The 14,997-nt window shown below is 48.5% G+C and overlaps 1 protein-coding gene across 1 annotated transcript in view; it reads right to left on the reverse strand.

Annotated features, from left to right (window-relative positions):
• Positions 1–14,997, reverse strand: part of LOC137308410 (serine/threonine-protein kinase Nek9-like) — a gene marked incomplete at both ends in the record, with an annotated part of 41,493 nt that overhangs the window by 6,891 nt on the left and 19,605 nt on the right. The window contains 3 exons of the mRNA XM_067977148.1: positions 625–684; positions 2,210–2,380; positions 4,722–4,883. Coding sequence (XP_067833249.1) covers positions 625–684; positions 2,210–2,380; positions 4,722–4,883 — 393 coding nt within the window. The remainder of the gene's footprint in view (positions 1–624; positions 685–2,209; positions 2,381–4,721; positions 4,884–14,997) is intronic.

Raw genomic sequence — 14,997 nt, forward strand, 5'->3', positions numbered from 1 at the left:
TCTCACACACAGTTAGTCTCACACACACAGTTAGTCTCACACACACAGTCAGTCTCACACACACAGTCAGTCTCACACACACAGTCAGTCTCACACACACAGTCAGTCTCACACACACAGTCAGTCTCACACACACAGTCAGTCTCACACACACAGTCAGTCTCACACACACAGTCAGTCTCACACACACAGTCAGTCACACACACACAGTCAGTCACACACACACAGTTAGTCACACACACACAGTTAGTCACACACACACAGTTAGTCTCACACACACACACAGTTAGTCTCACACACACACACACAGTTCGTCTCACACACACACACACAGTTAGTCTCACACACACACACAGTTCGTCTCACACACACACACAGTTAGTCTCACACACACACACACACACACACGCACACACTCCGCAGTGATGCAGTGCTAAATGATACATACAATGTTACAAGCACATAAGCTGACCCTGTCGCATGTATACACCCCTATAAACACACACACGATTACAAATAAACAGTCCCACAAACACACATTGCGCCTATACACAAATACACTTTGACACAAACACACAGTTGTGAATGTAGCCAAGATCTGTGATGCACTTCATTCACACTCACCAGCTCCAATAGACAGCCCACTGCTGTTGGATCGAATGGTTTTCGAAACAAACACAATTTCTGGAATAAGAAGACAGAGGGTTTGATTCCCGAGATTGCTCAGAACAGAAACAGGAACATGTATGAGCTGGGCCAAAGCATCTTTACCAGAGAGAACACTGGCCCCCTGCACTGGGAGGCTGACCACAGTCATCGTGGTGACCCGAGGATACTGGACAGTCCCAGAATGACATCCAGTCAAGGAAGGTCAGTTTTTATTGTGCAAACCCTGCACACTCTGGGAGCTCATATAAGCAGCAGTACAGTGTCAGTCGTGGCAGGGTGGGCAGCACTCTGGCCTCTGAGTCAGAAGGTCATGGGTTCAAGTCCCACTCGAGGCCTGAGCCCATAATTCAGGCTGACACTCCCAGTGAGGGAGTGCCGCACTATCAGAGGTGCTGCCTTTCAGATGAGACATTAAACTGAGGCCCCGTCTGCCCTCTCAGGTGGATGTAAAAGATCCCATGGCCACTATTGGAAGAGCAGGGGAGTTCTCCCCGGTGACCTGGGCCAATATTTATCCCTCAATCAACATCACTAAAAAAATGATCTGGTCATTATCACATTGCTGTTTGTGGGATCTTGCTGTGTACAAATGGGCTGCGTGTTTCCTACATTATAACAGTGACTACACTTCAAAAATATCTCATTGGCTGTGAAGCTTTGGGACATCCTGAGATGGTGAAAAGCGCAGTAGAAATGGGAGTTTGTTCTTTCACTGGGGTGCGGGGATTAGAGACAAGCTCTGGAGAGATGGTAAGTGAAACATCCCTTCCTGCAGCTTAAAACACTTTCTTCTCAAAGAAAGCGATGCAGTGGTGACAGCACAGGGAGTAACGCTGCTCTTCACACCAGGAGTCCCAGCACCATCAGTCAGGGTGATTCAACCCAAAGCAGCACCCCTGGGTTAGGGAACCAGAGTCCCTCACACTCTGAATCGTGACTCACTCACTCACTCACTCCTGCTGCCCATCAGCTGGCCACAGGACTGGCTCCCTGTGCTCAAACAACCTGACAACATCTCACTGTCTGGACTCACATAAAGGAGAAGGTGTCAGAGTGCTGCTACTGCCCGTGGAACCCGTACCCCAGTGAGAGTCAGTGCCCGAGGGACCCGTACCCCAGGGAGAGTCAGTGCCCGAGGGACCCGTACCCCAGTGACAGTCAGTGCCCGAGGGACCCGTACCCCAGTGAGAGTCAGTGCCCGAGGGACCCGTACCCCAGTGAGAGTCGGTGCCCGAGGGACCCGTACCCCAGTGAGAGTCGGTGCCCGAGGGACCCGTACCTCAGGGAGAGTCGGTGCCCGAGGGACCCGTACCCCAGTGAGAGTCAGTGCCCGAGGGACCCGTACCCCAGTGAGAGTCAGTGTCTGTGGGACCCGTACCCCAGTGAGAGTCGGTGCCCCTCAAACCCCGACCCCAGTGAGAGTCAGCACCTTCAGGAGAGGAGGGGACCTGTACCCCAGTGAGAGTCAGCACCTTCAGGAGAGGAGGGGACCTGTACCCCAGTGAGAGTCAGCACCTTCAGGAGAGATGGGGGTACTCACCCGCGATCAGAATGGTGTGCCAGCCTTGGCAGGACAAGTCCGAGACATTGTGAAGAGACCCAAAAATCGGCCGAGGCCACGAGGTGCAGATTTCAGAACCAAAACCTTTCTCTGTGACCGTCATTCCAAGACGGCCGTTCCCACCATTACCCCAGGCAAAGATCTGGTTATCTGGGAGAGACAATGGGCAGAGGTGTTTATCATTAGCCCACACCATGGCAACAAGACCTTCCAGAGAGTTAAAGTTCAACACTTTCACAGGTCATGCACAACAACTGTTCCACAACTGCACAGTGTACAATGGTAAGGTTTAATCATTCCAGGCGAACTCTCACACAGAGAACCACTGCGTCCTTCAACAACCCACTTCACAACAAGTGGAGCCCAACAATGGACAGCACATGGGTCAAATGTAGCGGAGACCAGGTGAATTATCACCTCTAAATGAAGCCCAATAGAATCATACAATCATAGAAATAGAATGCTTACAGCGCAGGAGGCCATTCAGCCCATCGAGCCCTGCCAGCTCTTTGTATTTTCACTCTAGATTGTTCCTTGTCCTTTTCCATAACTAATCAAAACCTTATGATACTATGATCACTGTTCCCTAAATATTCCCCCACTGACACTTGCTCGTCCCACCTCATTCCCCAGAACCAGATCCAGCAATGCCTCCTTCCTCGTGGGCTGGAAATGTACTGGTCAAGAAAGTTCTCAACACATTTCAAAAATTCCTCCCCCTCTTTGCCCTTTACACTATTACTATCCCAGTCTATATTAGGATAGTTGAAGTCCCCCATTATCACTACTCTATAGTTCTTGCACCTCTCTGTAATTTCCCTGCAAATTTGCTCCTCTATCTCCTTCCCACTAGTTGGTGGCCTGTAGAATACACCCAGTAGTGTAATGGCACCTCTATTGTTTCTTAACTCTAACCAAATAGATTCTGTCCTTGACCCCTCCAGGACATCCTCTCTCTCCAGCATTGCAATATTCTCTTTAATCAATACTGCCACCCCTCCTCCTATCTTTCCTTCCCTATCTTTCCTGAACACCTTGTATCCAGGAATATTTAGTCTCCAATCCTGCCCTTTTTTGACCCAGGTCTCCGTTATCGCCATGACATCATATTCCCATGTGGCTATTTGCAGCTCACCAACCTTGTTTACCACACTTCGTGTGTTTACACACATGCACTGCAAACCTGTCTTAGACTTTCCTGTACTCTCTCTTAGTCTGATCCCACCTAATACAGTACTATTTCTTGCTCTAGTGCTATCTGTCTCTCCCAATCCTTTGTTACCTTGTTTCTCCTTTCTATTGCTATATTCTGGTGCCCATCCCGCTGCCAAATTAGTTTTAAACCCTCCCCCATAGCACTAGTGAACCTCCTCGCGAGGACATTGGTCCCAGTTCTGTTGAGATGCAACCCGTCCATTTTGAACAGGTCCCTCCTGCCCCAGAACTGGTCCCAATGCCCCAAGAATCTGAAGCCCTCCCTCTTGCACTATGTCTCGAGCCGTGCATTAACCTGCCTTATCTTCCTATTTCCATACTCACTAGTGGGTGACACTGGGAGTAATCCAGAGATTCGTACCTTTGAGGCCCTGCTTTGTAACTTCCTCCTTAGTTCCTGAAACTCTAACCGCAGGGCCTCAACCCTTTTCTTTCCTATGTCGATGGTACCCACATGAACCACGACTTCTGGCTGTTTCCCCTTCTCCCCGCAGAATGTTCTACACCCTCTCAGTGATGGGACCATGCGGAACTCACAGAAACGACTGTCAGTCCCCCTGACTATCGAATCCCCTATGACTACTGCACTTCTACACTTCACTGTGCCCCCTGCACAGTCCTTTCCCCATGGTGCCATGCTCAGGACTGCACTCCTTCGAGGTGTCGCCACCCTCACTGGTATTCGATGCTGATACCTGTTTGAGAGTGGCTACACTCCCAGAAGATTCCTGCACTGCCGGCCTCTTCCTACCCTTTCCGATGACCACCCACTCGCTATCCTGAACTCTGTGTCTGCGGGGTGACCACCTCCTGGAATGAACGATCCAAGAAACCTTCAACCTCCCTTATTCTCTGCAGTGACTCCAGCCGCCCGTCAAGCTCAGAAACCCTCAGCTTGAGCTCGGGTAACTGGAGGCATTTCCTGCACACGTGGCCCACCAGAACACACGAAGCATCCTGAAGTTCCCACATGGTGCAGGAATTACAGGCAATGGGTCTCAGCAGCCATTCCATTATATTTAGAAACTTTTTTTTTGTAAACTCCCTTTAGATGCTCGATAATTATTAAGTTACTTACTGTTTACTTACCCCGATTAACCTACCCTTTTATCCGGGTCGCTCAGAGCTCCTCCTCTTTGTTCACTGTAGCCCATAGCCTCTCAATGGGAGTCCATTGCTCCAACACTAGAGCTGTCACAGGACCCTATTGGAACACTCAAATTTTCGAACTGTGTATTTATAACAACAGATCTCTCATACCCGATGTGCCACATACCATCAGTGGATGCGATGGTGAATCCATCTCCACATGACACTCTGGTTACTTGCTTCCCTCCAAGTGGCCCAAGCAGCACATTGATACCATCGCGTTTCTTGTAGTCTCCCACTCCAAGTTGCCCGTACTTGTTACAGCCAAATGTCAACAGACGGCCTCTCTCTGAGTGAACAAAAACAGGTTAGACTGAACGCTGGTCAGAGGCACAATGTCCAACCCTTACCCAGCGTCAGATACACAGGCACAATGTCCAACCCTTACCCAGCGTCAGATACACAGGCAAAATATCCAACCCTTACCCAGCGTCAGATACACAGGCAAAATATCCAACCCTTACCCAGTGTCAGATACACAGGCAAAATATCCAACCCTTCCCCAGCGTCAGATACACGGGCAAAATATCCAACCCTTATCCAGCGTCAAATACACGGGCACAATATCCAACCCTTCCCCAGCGTCAGATACACAGGCACAATATCCAACCCTTACCCAGCGTCAGATACACGGGCAAAATATCCAACCCTTCCCCAGCGTCAGATACACAGGCACAATATCCAACCCTTCCCCAGCGTCAGATACACAGGCACAATATCCAACCCTTCCCCAGCGTCAGATACAAGGGCACAATATCCAACCCTTCCCCAGCGTCAAATACACGGGCAAAATATCCAACCCTTCCCCAGCGTCAGATACACAGGCACAATATCCAACCCTTACCCAGCGTCAAATACACAGGCACAATATCCAACCCTTCCCCAGCGTCAAATACACGGGCAAAATATCCAACCCGTACCCAGCGTCAGATACACGGGCACAATATCCAACCCGTACCCAGCGTCAGATACACAGGCACAATATCCAACCCTTCCCCAGCGTCAAATACACGGGCAAAATATCCAACCCTTCCCCAGTGTCAGATACACAGGCAAAATATCCAACCCTTACCCAGTGTCAGATACACAGGCAAAATATCCAACCCTTCCCCAGCGTCAGATACACGGGCAAAATATCCAACCCTTCCCCAGCGTCAGATACACGGGCAAAATATCCAACCCTTCCCCAGTGTCAGATACACAGGCAAAATATCCAACCCTTCCCCAGCGTCAGATACACGGGCAAAATATCCAACCCTTACCCAGTGTCAGATACACAGGCAAAATATCCAACCCTTCCCCAGCGTCAGATACACGGGCAAAATATCCAACCCTTACCCAGTGTCAGATACACGGGCACAATATCCAACCCTTACCCAGTGTCAGATACACGGGCACAATATCCAACCCTTCCCCAGCGTCAGATACACGGGCACAATATCCAACCCTTACCCAGTGTCAGATACACGGGCACAATATCCAACCCGTACCCAGCGTCAGATACACGGGCACAATATCCAACCCGTACCCAGCGTCAGATACACAGGCACAATATCCAACCCTTCCCCAGCGTCAGATACACAGGCACAATATCGAACCCTTACCCAGCGTCAGATACACGGGCAAAATATCCAACCCTTCCCCAGCGTCAGATACACAGGCAAAATATCCAACCCTTCCCCAGCGTCAGATACACAGGCAAAATATCCAACCCTTCCCCAGCGTCAGATACACGGGCAAAATATCCAACCCTTACCCAGTGTCAGATACACAGGCAAAATATCCAACCCTTCCCCAGCGTCAGATACACGGGCAAAATATCCAACCCTTACCCAGTGTCAGATACACGGGCACAATATCCAACCCTTACCCAGTGTCAGATACACGGGCACAATATCCAACCCTTCCCCAGCGTCAGATACACGGGCACAATATCCAACCCTTACCCAGTGTCAGATACACGGGCACAATATCCAACCCGTACCCAGCGTCAGATACACGGGCACAATATCCAACCCGTACCCAGCGTCAGATACACAGGCACAATATCCAACCCTTCCCCAGCGTCAGATACACAGGCACAATATCCAACCCTTACCCAGCGTCAGATACACAGGCACAATATCCAACCCTTACCCAGCGTCAGATACACAGGCACAATATCCAACCCTTACCCAGCGTCAGATACACAGGCACAATATCCAACCCTTACCCAGTGTCAGATACACGGGCACAATATCCAACCCTTACCCAGCGTCAGATACACAGGCACAATATCCAACCCTTACCCAGCGTCAGATACAAGGGCAATACTGGTCTTTTTCTCTCTAAGTTAGGGCAGGGGTTTAACTAAGAGCTTAAATCAATAACTTAAACTACATAAATTAATTAGTTAATAAAATTAAGACTAGTGAGAGATTTAAAAACTCTAATGAAGTAAATAAATAAATTCTGTTTCGACAAGTGATGGCGGGGCAGGTGGTGTGTTGTAACTGCAGCGTGTGGGAGTGGGTGGAGACCAGCGATGGCGGGGCAGGTGGTGTGTTGTAACTGCAGCGTGTGGGAGTTGGTGGAGACCAGCGATGGCGGGGCAGGTGGTGTGTTGTAACCACAGTGTGTGGGAGTGGGTGGAGACCAGCGATGGCGGGGCAGGTGGTGTGTTGTAACTGCAGCGTGTGGGAGTGGGTGGAGACCAGCGATGGCGGGGCAGGTGGTGTGTTGTAACCACAGTGTGTGGGAGTGGGTGGAGACCAGCGATGGCGGGGCAGGTGGTGTGTTGTAACTGCAGTGTGTGGGAGTTGGTGGAGACCAGCGATGGCGGGGCAGGTGGTGTGTTGTAACCACAGTGTGTGGGAGTGGGTGGAGACCAGCGATGGCGGGGCAGGTGGTGTGTTGTAACCACAGTGTGTGGGAGTTGGTGGAGACCAGCGATGGCGGGGCAGGTGGTGTGTTGTAACCACAGTGTGTGGGAGTTGGTGGAGACCAGCGATGGCGGGGCAGGTGGTATGTTGTAACCACAGCGTGTGGGAGTTGGTGGAGACCAGCGATGGCGGGGCAGGTGGTGTGTTGTAACCACAGCGTGTGGGAGTTGGTGGAGACCAGCGATGGCGGGGCAGGTGGTGTGTTGTAACCACAGTGTGTGGGAGTTGGTGGAGACCAGTGATGGCGGGGCAGGTGGTGTGTTGTAACCACAGCGTGTGGGAGTGGGTGGAGACCAGCGATGGCGGGGCAGGTGGTGTGTTGTAACCACAGTGTGTGGGAGTTGGTGGAGACCAGTGATGGCGGGGCAGGTGGTGTGTTGTAACCGCAGTGTGTGGGAGTGGGTGGAGACCAGCGATGGTGGGGCAGGTGGTGTGTTGTAACCACAGTGTGTGGGAGTGGGTGGAGACCAGCGATGGCGGGGCAGGTGGTGTGTTGTAACCACAGTGTGTGGGAGTTGGTGGAGACCAGTGATGGCGGGGCAGGTGGTGTGTTGTAACCACAGTGTGTGGGAGTGGGTGGAGACCAGCGATGGCGGGGCAGGTGGTGTGTTGTAACCACAGCGTGTGGGAGTGGGTGGAGACCAGCGATGGCGGGGCAGGTGGTGTGTTGTAACCACAGTGTGTGGGAGTGGGTGGAGACCAGCGATGGCGGGGCAGGTGGTGTGTTGTAACCACAGCGTGTGGGAGTTGGTGGAGACCAGCGATGGCGGGGCAGGTGGTGTGTTGTAACCGCAGTGTGTGGGAGTGGGTGGAGACCAGCGATGGCGGGGCAGGTGGTGTGTTGTAACCGCAGCGTGTGGGAGTTGGTGGAGACCAGCGATGGCGGGGCAGGTGGTGTGTTGTAACCACAGTGTGTGGGAGTTGGTGGAGACCAGCGATGGCGGGGCAGGTGGTGTGTTGTAACCACAGCGTGTGGGAGTTGGTGGAGACCAGCGATGGCGGGGCAGGTGGTGTGTTGTAACCGCAGTGTGTGGGAGTGGGTGGAGACCAGCGATGGCGGGGCAGGTGGTGTGTTGTAACCGCAGCGTGTGGGAGTTGGTGGAGACCAGCGATGGCGGGGCAGGTGGTGTGTTGTAACCGCAGTGTGTGGGAGTTGGTGGAGACCAGCGATGGCGGGGCAGGTGGTGTGTTGTAACCGCAGTGTGTGGGAGTTGGTGGAGACCAGCGATGGCGGGGCAGGTGGTGTGTTGTAACCGCAGCGTGTGGGAGTTGGTGGAGACCAGCGATGGCGGGGCAGGTGGTGTGTTGTAACCGCAGTGTGTGGGAGTGGGTGGAGACCAGCGATGGCGGGGCAGGTGGTGTGTTGTAACCGCAGTGTGTGGGAGTGGGTGGAGACCAGCGATGGCGGGGCAGGTGGTGTGTTGTAACCGCAGTGTGTGGGAGTGGGTGGAGACCAGCGAGATCCCCGGCAATCACATCCACAGGAAGTGTCTGCAACTCGAGGAACTTGGGCTCAGAATTGTTGAGCTGGAGTCCGAGCTGCCGACATTGCATCAGGGAGGGGGAGAGTGACCTGGGCATTTTGATCCAGGAGGCAGTCACACCCCTTAGATTAGGTAGTTGTTTAGATTCATTCAGTGGGCAGGGACAGGAGGGTGTGACTGCGAGTCAGGCAGGTACGGGGGACCCAGGTTGTAGTGATGGAGGAGCCTCAGCCTTTGACCTTGCCCAACAGGTACGAGATACTTGCTACCTGTGGGGATGGGCAAACTGACCATGGCACCGTGGTAGAGGAGGCCATTCAAGTGGGGGGAGTGAAAAGGAATGTGGTAGTGGGAGGGGATAGTATAGTCATAAGAACATAAGAAATAGGAGCAGGAGTAGGCCATCCGGCCCCTCGAGCCTGCTCTGCCATTCAACAAGATCATGGCTGATCTTCTACCTCAACTCCATTTTCCTGCACCATCCCCATATCCCTTGATGCCTTTAATATCTAGAAATCTATCGATCTCTGTTTTGAATGTACTCAATGACTGAGCCTCCACAGCCCTCTGGGGCAGAGAATTCCAAAGATTCACCACCCTCTGAGTGAAGAAATTTCTCCTCATCTCAGTCCTAAATGGCCGACCCCTTATTCTGAGACTGTGACCCCTGGTTCTAGACTCCTCAGTCAGGGGAAACATCCTCCCTGCATCTACCCTGTCGAGCCCTGTAAGAATTTTGTATGTTTCAATGAGATCACCTCTCATTCTTCTAAACTCTAGAGAATACAGGCCTAGTCTACTCAATCTCTCCTCATACGACAGTCCTGCCATCCCAGGAATCAGTCTGGTGAACCTTTGTTGCACTCCCTCTATGGCAAGTATATCCTTTCTTAGGTAAGGAGACCAAAATTGTACACAATACTCTAGGTGTGGTCTCACCAAGGCCCTGTATAACTGCAGTAAGACATCCTTGCTCCTGTACTCAAATCCTCTTGTAATAAAGGCCAACATACCATTTGCCTTCCTAATTGCTTGCTGCACCTGCATGTTAGCTTTCAGTGACTCATGTACAAGGACACCCAGGTCCCTTTGAACATCAACATTTCCCAAGCTATCACCATTTAAAAAATACTCTGCATTTCTGTTTTTCCTACCAAAGTGGATAACTTCACATTTTCCCACATTATATTCCATCTGCCATGTTCTTGCCCACTCACTTAGCCTGTCTATATCCCCTTGAGGGATAGGCTCTGTTCTCTGCAGCCGCGACCGAGAGTCCCGAAGGCTGTGTTGCCTGCCCGGTCGGCGCCAGAGTTAATGACATCTCCTCGTAGCTGGAGAAGAGCTTGGAGCATGAGGGGGAGGATCGAGTTGTCGTGGTCTACATATGAACCAACGACGTAGGGAGAACTAGGAATGAGGTTCTACTGAGACAGTTTGAAGAGCTAGGGTCTAAATTAATAGGCAGAACCTCAAAGGTAATGATCTCTGGATTATTATCTGAGCCACATGCAAATTGGCATCGGGTAAATCAGATCAGAGAGTTAAATGTGTGGCTCAAAGATTGGTGTGGGAGACTGGGGTTTCGATTCATGGGGCACTGGCACCAGTACTGGGGAAAGAGGGAGCTGTTCCATTGGGACGGGCTCCACTTAAACCAGGCTGGGACCAGTGTCCTGGTGAACCGAATAACCAGGCCTGCAGATAGGGCTTTAAACTAAAAAGGAGGGGGGGGGCGGGGGGAGGGGTCAGGTACGTAAAAATTTAGAAATCTAATGAGAAAAGTCAAGGCCACAGAGCAGTGATTCGAGTAAAGATAAACAGAGTGTGGCAGGAAGGGACAGAGAGTTTACCGATAATAGAGCATCAACTAGTGCGGTCAAAGCAGGAAAAAATGGTAAAAAGTCAAAATTAAAGGCTCTTTATCTGAATGCACGGAGCATTCGTAACAAGATAGAGGAATTAATGGCACAAATAGAGATAAATGGATATTTGATCCTGGAGCCATTACTGAGACTTGGATGCAAAGTGACCAAGATTGGGAACTAAATATTCCAGGGTACTTGACGTTTCGAAAAGCAAGTGGGGTGGGGGGAGTGTAGCCCTGATAATAAAGGATGAGATAAGGACACTGGTGAGAAAGGATCTCGGCTCAGAGGATCAGGGAATAGAATCAGTCTGGGTGGAAATAAGAAATAACAAGGGGCAGAAACCACTGGTGGGAGTAGTTTATAGGCCCCCGAACAGTAGCTATACCGTTGGACAGAGTATTAATCTTGAAATAATAGGAGCTTGTAACAAAGGTAATGCAGTAATCATGGGGGATTTTAATCTTCATATAGACTGGGCAAATCAAATTGGCAAAGGTAGTTTGGAGGACGAGTTCATGGAATGTATTTGAGACGGTTTCCTAGAGCAATACATCATAGAACCAACCAGGGAACAGGCTATTTTAGATTTTGTATTGTGTAATGAGAGAGGGTTAATTAGTAATTTCACAGTGAGGGATCCTCTGGGGAAGAGTAATCATAATATGATAGAATTTCACATTGAGTTTGAGAATGACGTACTTAAGTCTAAAACTAAGCCAATTACATCGGTATGAAGGGCGAGTTGGCTAAGGTAAATTGGGAAATTAGATTAAAAGATATGACGGTAGATAAACAATGGTGAACATTAAAAGAAATATTTCAATATTCTGAACTAATACACATTCCATTGAGGAATAAAAACTCCACTGGAAAAGTGATCCTCCTGTGGCTAACTAAAGAAGTTAAGGGCAGTATTAGATTAAAGGAAGAGGCCTATAATGTTGTGAAGAGGAGTAGTAAGCCTGAAGATTGGGAGAGTTTTAGAAACCAGCAAAGGACAATCAAAAAATTGATAAAAAGGGAGAAAATAGAATATGAAAGTAAACAAGCAAGAAATATAAAAACAGATTGTAAGAGCATCTACAAGTATGTAAAAAGGAAGAGAGCAGCAAAAGTAAACGTTGGTCCCCTAGAGACTGAGACAGGAGAAATTATAATGGGGAATCAGGAAATGGCAGATGTGTTAAACAAATATTTTGTATCTGTCTTCACAGTAGAAGACACAAAAAGCAAACCCGAAATAGTGGGGAACCAAGGGGTAAATGAGAGGGAGGAACTTAAAGTAATTATTATCAGTAGACAAAAAGTACTGGAGAAACTAATGGGACTAAAAGCTGATAAATCCCCTGGACCTGATGGCCGACATCCGAGGGATCTAAAAGAGGTGGCTGCAGAGATAGTGGATGCATTGGTTGTGATCTTCCAAAATTCTCCAGATTCTAGAACGGTCCCAGCGGATTGGAAGGTAGGAAATGTAACCCCGCTATTCTAGAAAAGAGGGAGAGAAAACAGGAAACTACAGGCCAGTTAGCCTGACATCAGTCGTCGGGAAAATGCTGGAATCAATTATTAAGGAAGTGGTAACAGGGCACTTAGAAAATCATAATGTGATTAGGCAGAGTCAACATGGTTCTATGAAAGGGAAACCGTGTTAGACAAATCTATTAGAGTTTTTTGAGGGTGTAACTAGCAGGGTAGATAAAGGGGAACCAGTGGATGTCATATATTTGGATTTACAAAAGCCATTCGATAAGGTGCCACATAAAAGGTTGTTACACAAGATAAGGGCTCATGGGGTTGGGGGTAATATATTAGCATGGATAGAGGATTGGTTAAAGGACAGAAAACAGAGAGTAGGAATAAACGGGTCATTCTCAGGTTGGCAGGCTGTAACTAGTGGGGTACCACAAGGATCAGTGCTTGGGCCTCAGCTATTTACAATCTATATTAATGACTTAGATGAGGGGACCGAGTGTAATGTAACCAAGTTTGCTGACAATACAAAGCTAGGTGGGAAAGTAAGCTGTGAGGAGGACACAGAGTCTGCAAAGGGATACAGGCAGGTTAAGTGAGTGGGCAAGAAGGTGGCAGATAGAGTATAATGTGGGGAAAAGCGAGGTTATTCACTGGCAAGAAAAATAGAAAAACAGAATATTTTTTAAATGGTGAGAAACTATTAAATGTTCGTGTTCGGAGGGATTTGGGTGTCCTTGTACACGAAACACAGAAAGTTAACATGCTGACACAGCGAGCAATTAGAAAAGCAAAAGGCATGTTGGCCTTTATTGCAAGGGGGTGGAGTACAAGAGTAAGGAAGTCTTACTACAATTGTACAGGGCTTTGGTGAGACCTCACCTGGAGTACTGAGTACAGTTTTAGTCTCCTGATCTAAGGAAGGATATACTTGCCTTAGAGGCGGTGCAACGAAGGTTCACTAGATTGATTCCTGGGATGAGAGGGTTGTCCTATAGGAGAGATTGAGTAGAATGGGCCGATACTCTCTGGAGTTTAGAAGAATGAGAGGTGATCTCATTGAAACATATAAGATTCTGAGGGGGCTTGACAGGGTAGATGCTGAGAGGTTGTTTCCCTTGGCTGGAGAGTCTCGAACTAGAGGGCAGAGTCTCAGGATAAGGGGTCGGCCATTTAAGACTGAGATGAGGAGGAATTTCTTCACTCAGAGGGTTGTGAATCTTTGGAATTCTCTATCCCAGAGGGCTGTGGGTGCTGAGTCATTGAGAATATTCCAGTGAGAAAGAAAGACTCTAGGGGAAGGACGTACCATCCGTGACTAACTAAGGAAGTTATAGATAGTGTCAAATTGAAAGAAAAAGCATACAATTCCGCAAAGATTAGTGGCAGGTCAGAAGATTGGACAGAATATAAAAAACAGCAAAGAATGACTAAAAATAATGAGGGAGAAATTAGAGTACGAGAGAAAGCTAGCCAGAAATATAAAAACAGATAGTAAGAGTTTCTACAGGTATTTAAAAAGGAAAAGAGTAAGTAAAGTGAGTGTTGGTCCTCTAGAGAGTGAGTCTGGGGAATTAATAATGGAGAATAAGGAAATGGCGGATGAATTGAACAGATATTTTGCGTCCGTCTTCACTGTAGAGGATACAAATAACATGCCAGAAATAATTGTGAATCAAGAGGTGAAAGGGAGGAACTTAAATCATTTACAATCACCGGGGAAAGGGTTCTGAAAAAAATATAAGAACTAAAAGCTGACAAGTCCCCAGGTCCTGACGGATTTCATCCTCGGGTCTTAAAATAAGCAGCTGCAGAGATAGTAGATGCATTGGTATTAATTTTCCAAAATTCCCGAGATTCTGGAAGGGTCCCATCAGATTGGAAAATAGTGAATGTAATTCCTCTATTCAAGAAAGGAGGGAGACAGAAAGCAGGAAACTACAGGCCAGTTAGCTTAACATCTGTCAGAGGGAAAATGCTAGAATCTATTATTAAGGAGGTTATAGCAGGGCACTTAGAAAATCTCAATGCAATCAGGCAGAGTCAACACGGCTTTGTGAAAGGGAAATCTTGTTTGACTAATTTATTAGAGTTCTTTGAGGAAGTAACAAGCAACGTGGATAAAGGGGATCCTGTGGATGTGGTGTACTTGGATTTCCAGAAGGCTTTTGACAAGATGACACATCAAAGGCTAAACTACACAAAATAAGAGCTCATGGTGTAGGGGGTAACATATTAGCATGGATAAAGGATTGGTTAGCTAACAGGAAACTATCATATTAACTGGACAAATCAAATTGGGCAGGGTAGCCTTGAGGAAGAGTTTATTGAGTGTATTAGGGATGGATTTCTTGAGCAGTATGTAACTGATCCTACAAGGGGGCAAGCAACCTTGGACCTGGTCCTGTGTAATGAGCCAGGATTAATTTATAATGTCCGAGTTAAGGATCCCCTTGAAATGAGTGACCATAACATGGTTACATTCCATATCCAATTAGAGGGTGAGAAGGTTGGTTCTCAAACAAGCATACTGAGCTTGAATAAAGGAGACTATGATGGTATGAGAGCAGAATTGATTAAAGTGGACTGGGAAAATAGATTAAAGGGTAAGACGGTACATGAGCAGTGGTGTTCATTTAAGGAGTTATTTTACA

The sequence above is a fragment of the Heptranchias perlo genome, unplaced genomic scaffold (assembly GCF_035084215.1).
Source record: "Heptranchias perlo isolate sHepPer1 unplaced genomic scaffold, sHepPer1.hap1 HAP1_SCAFFOLD_1301, whole genome shotgun sequence".
Lineage (NCBI taxonomy): Eukaryota > Metazoa > Chordata > Chondrichthyes > Hexanchiformes > Hexanchidae > Heptranchias > Heptranchias perlo.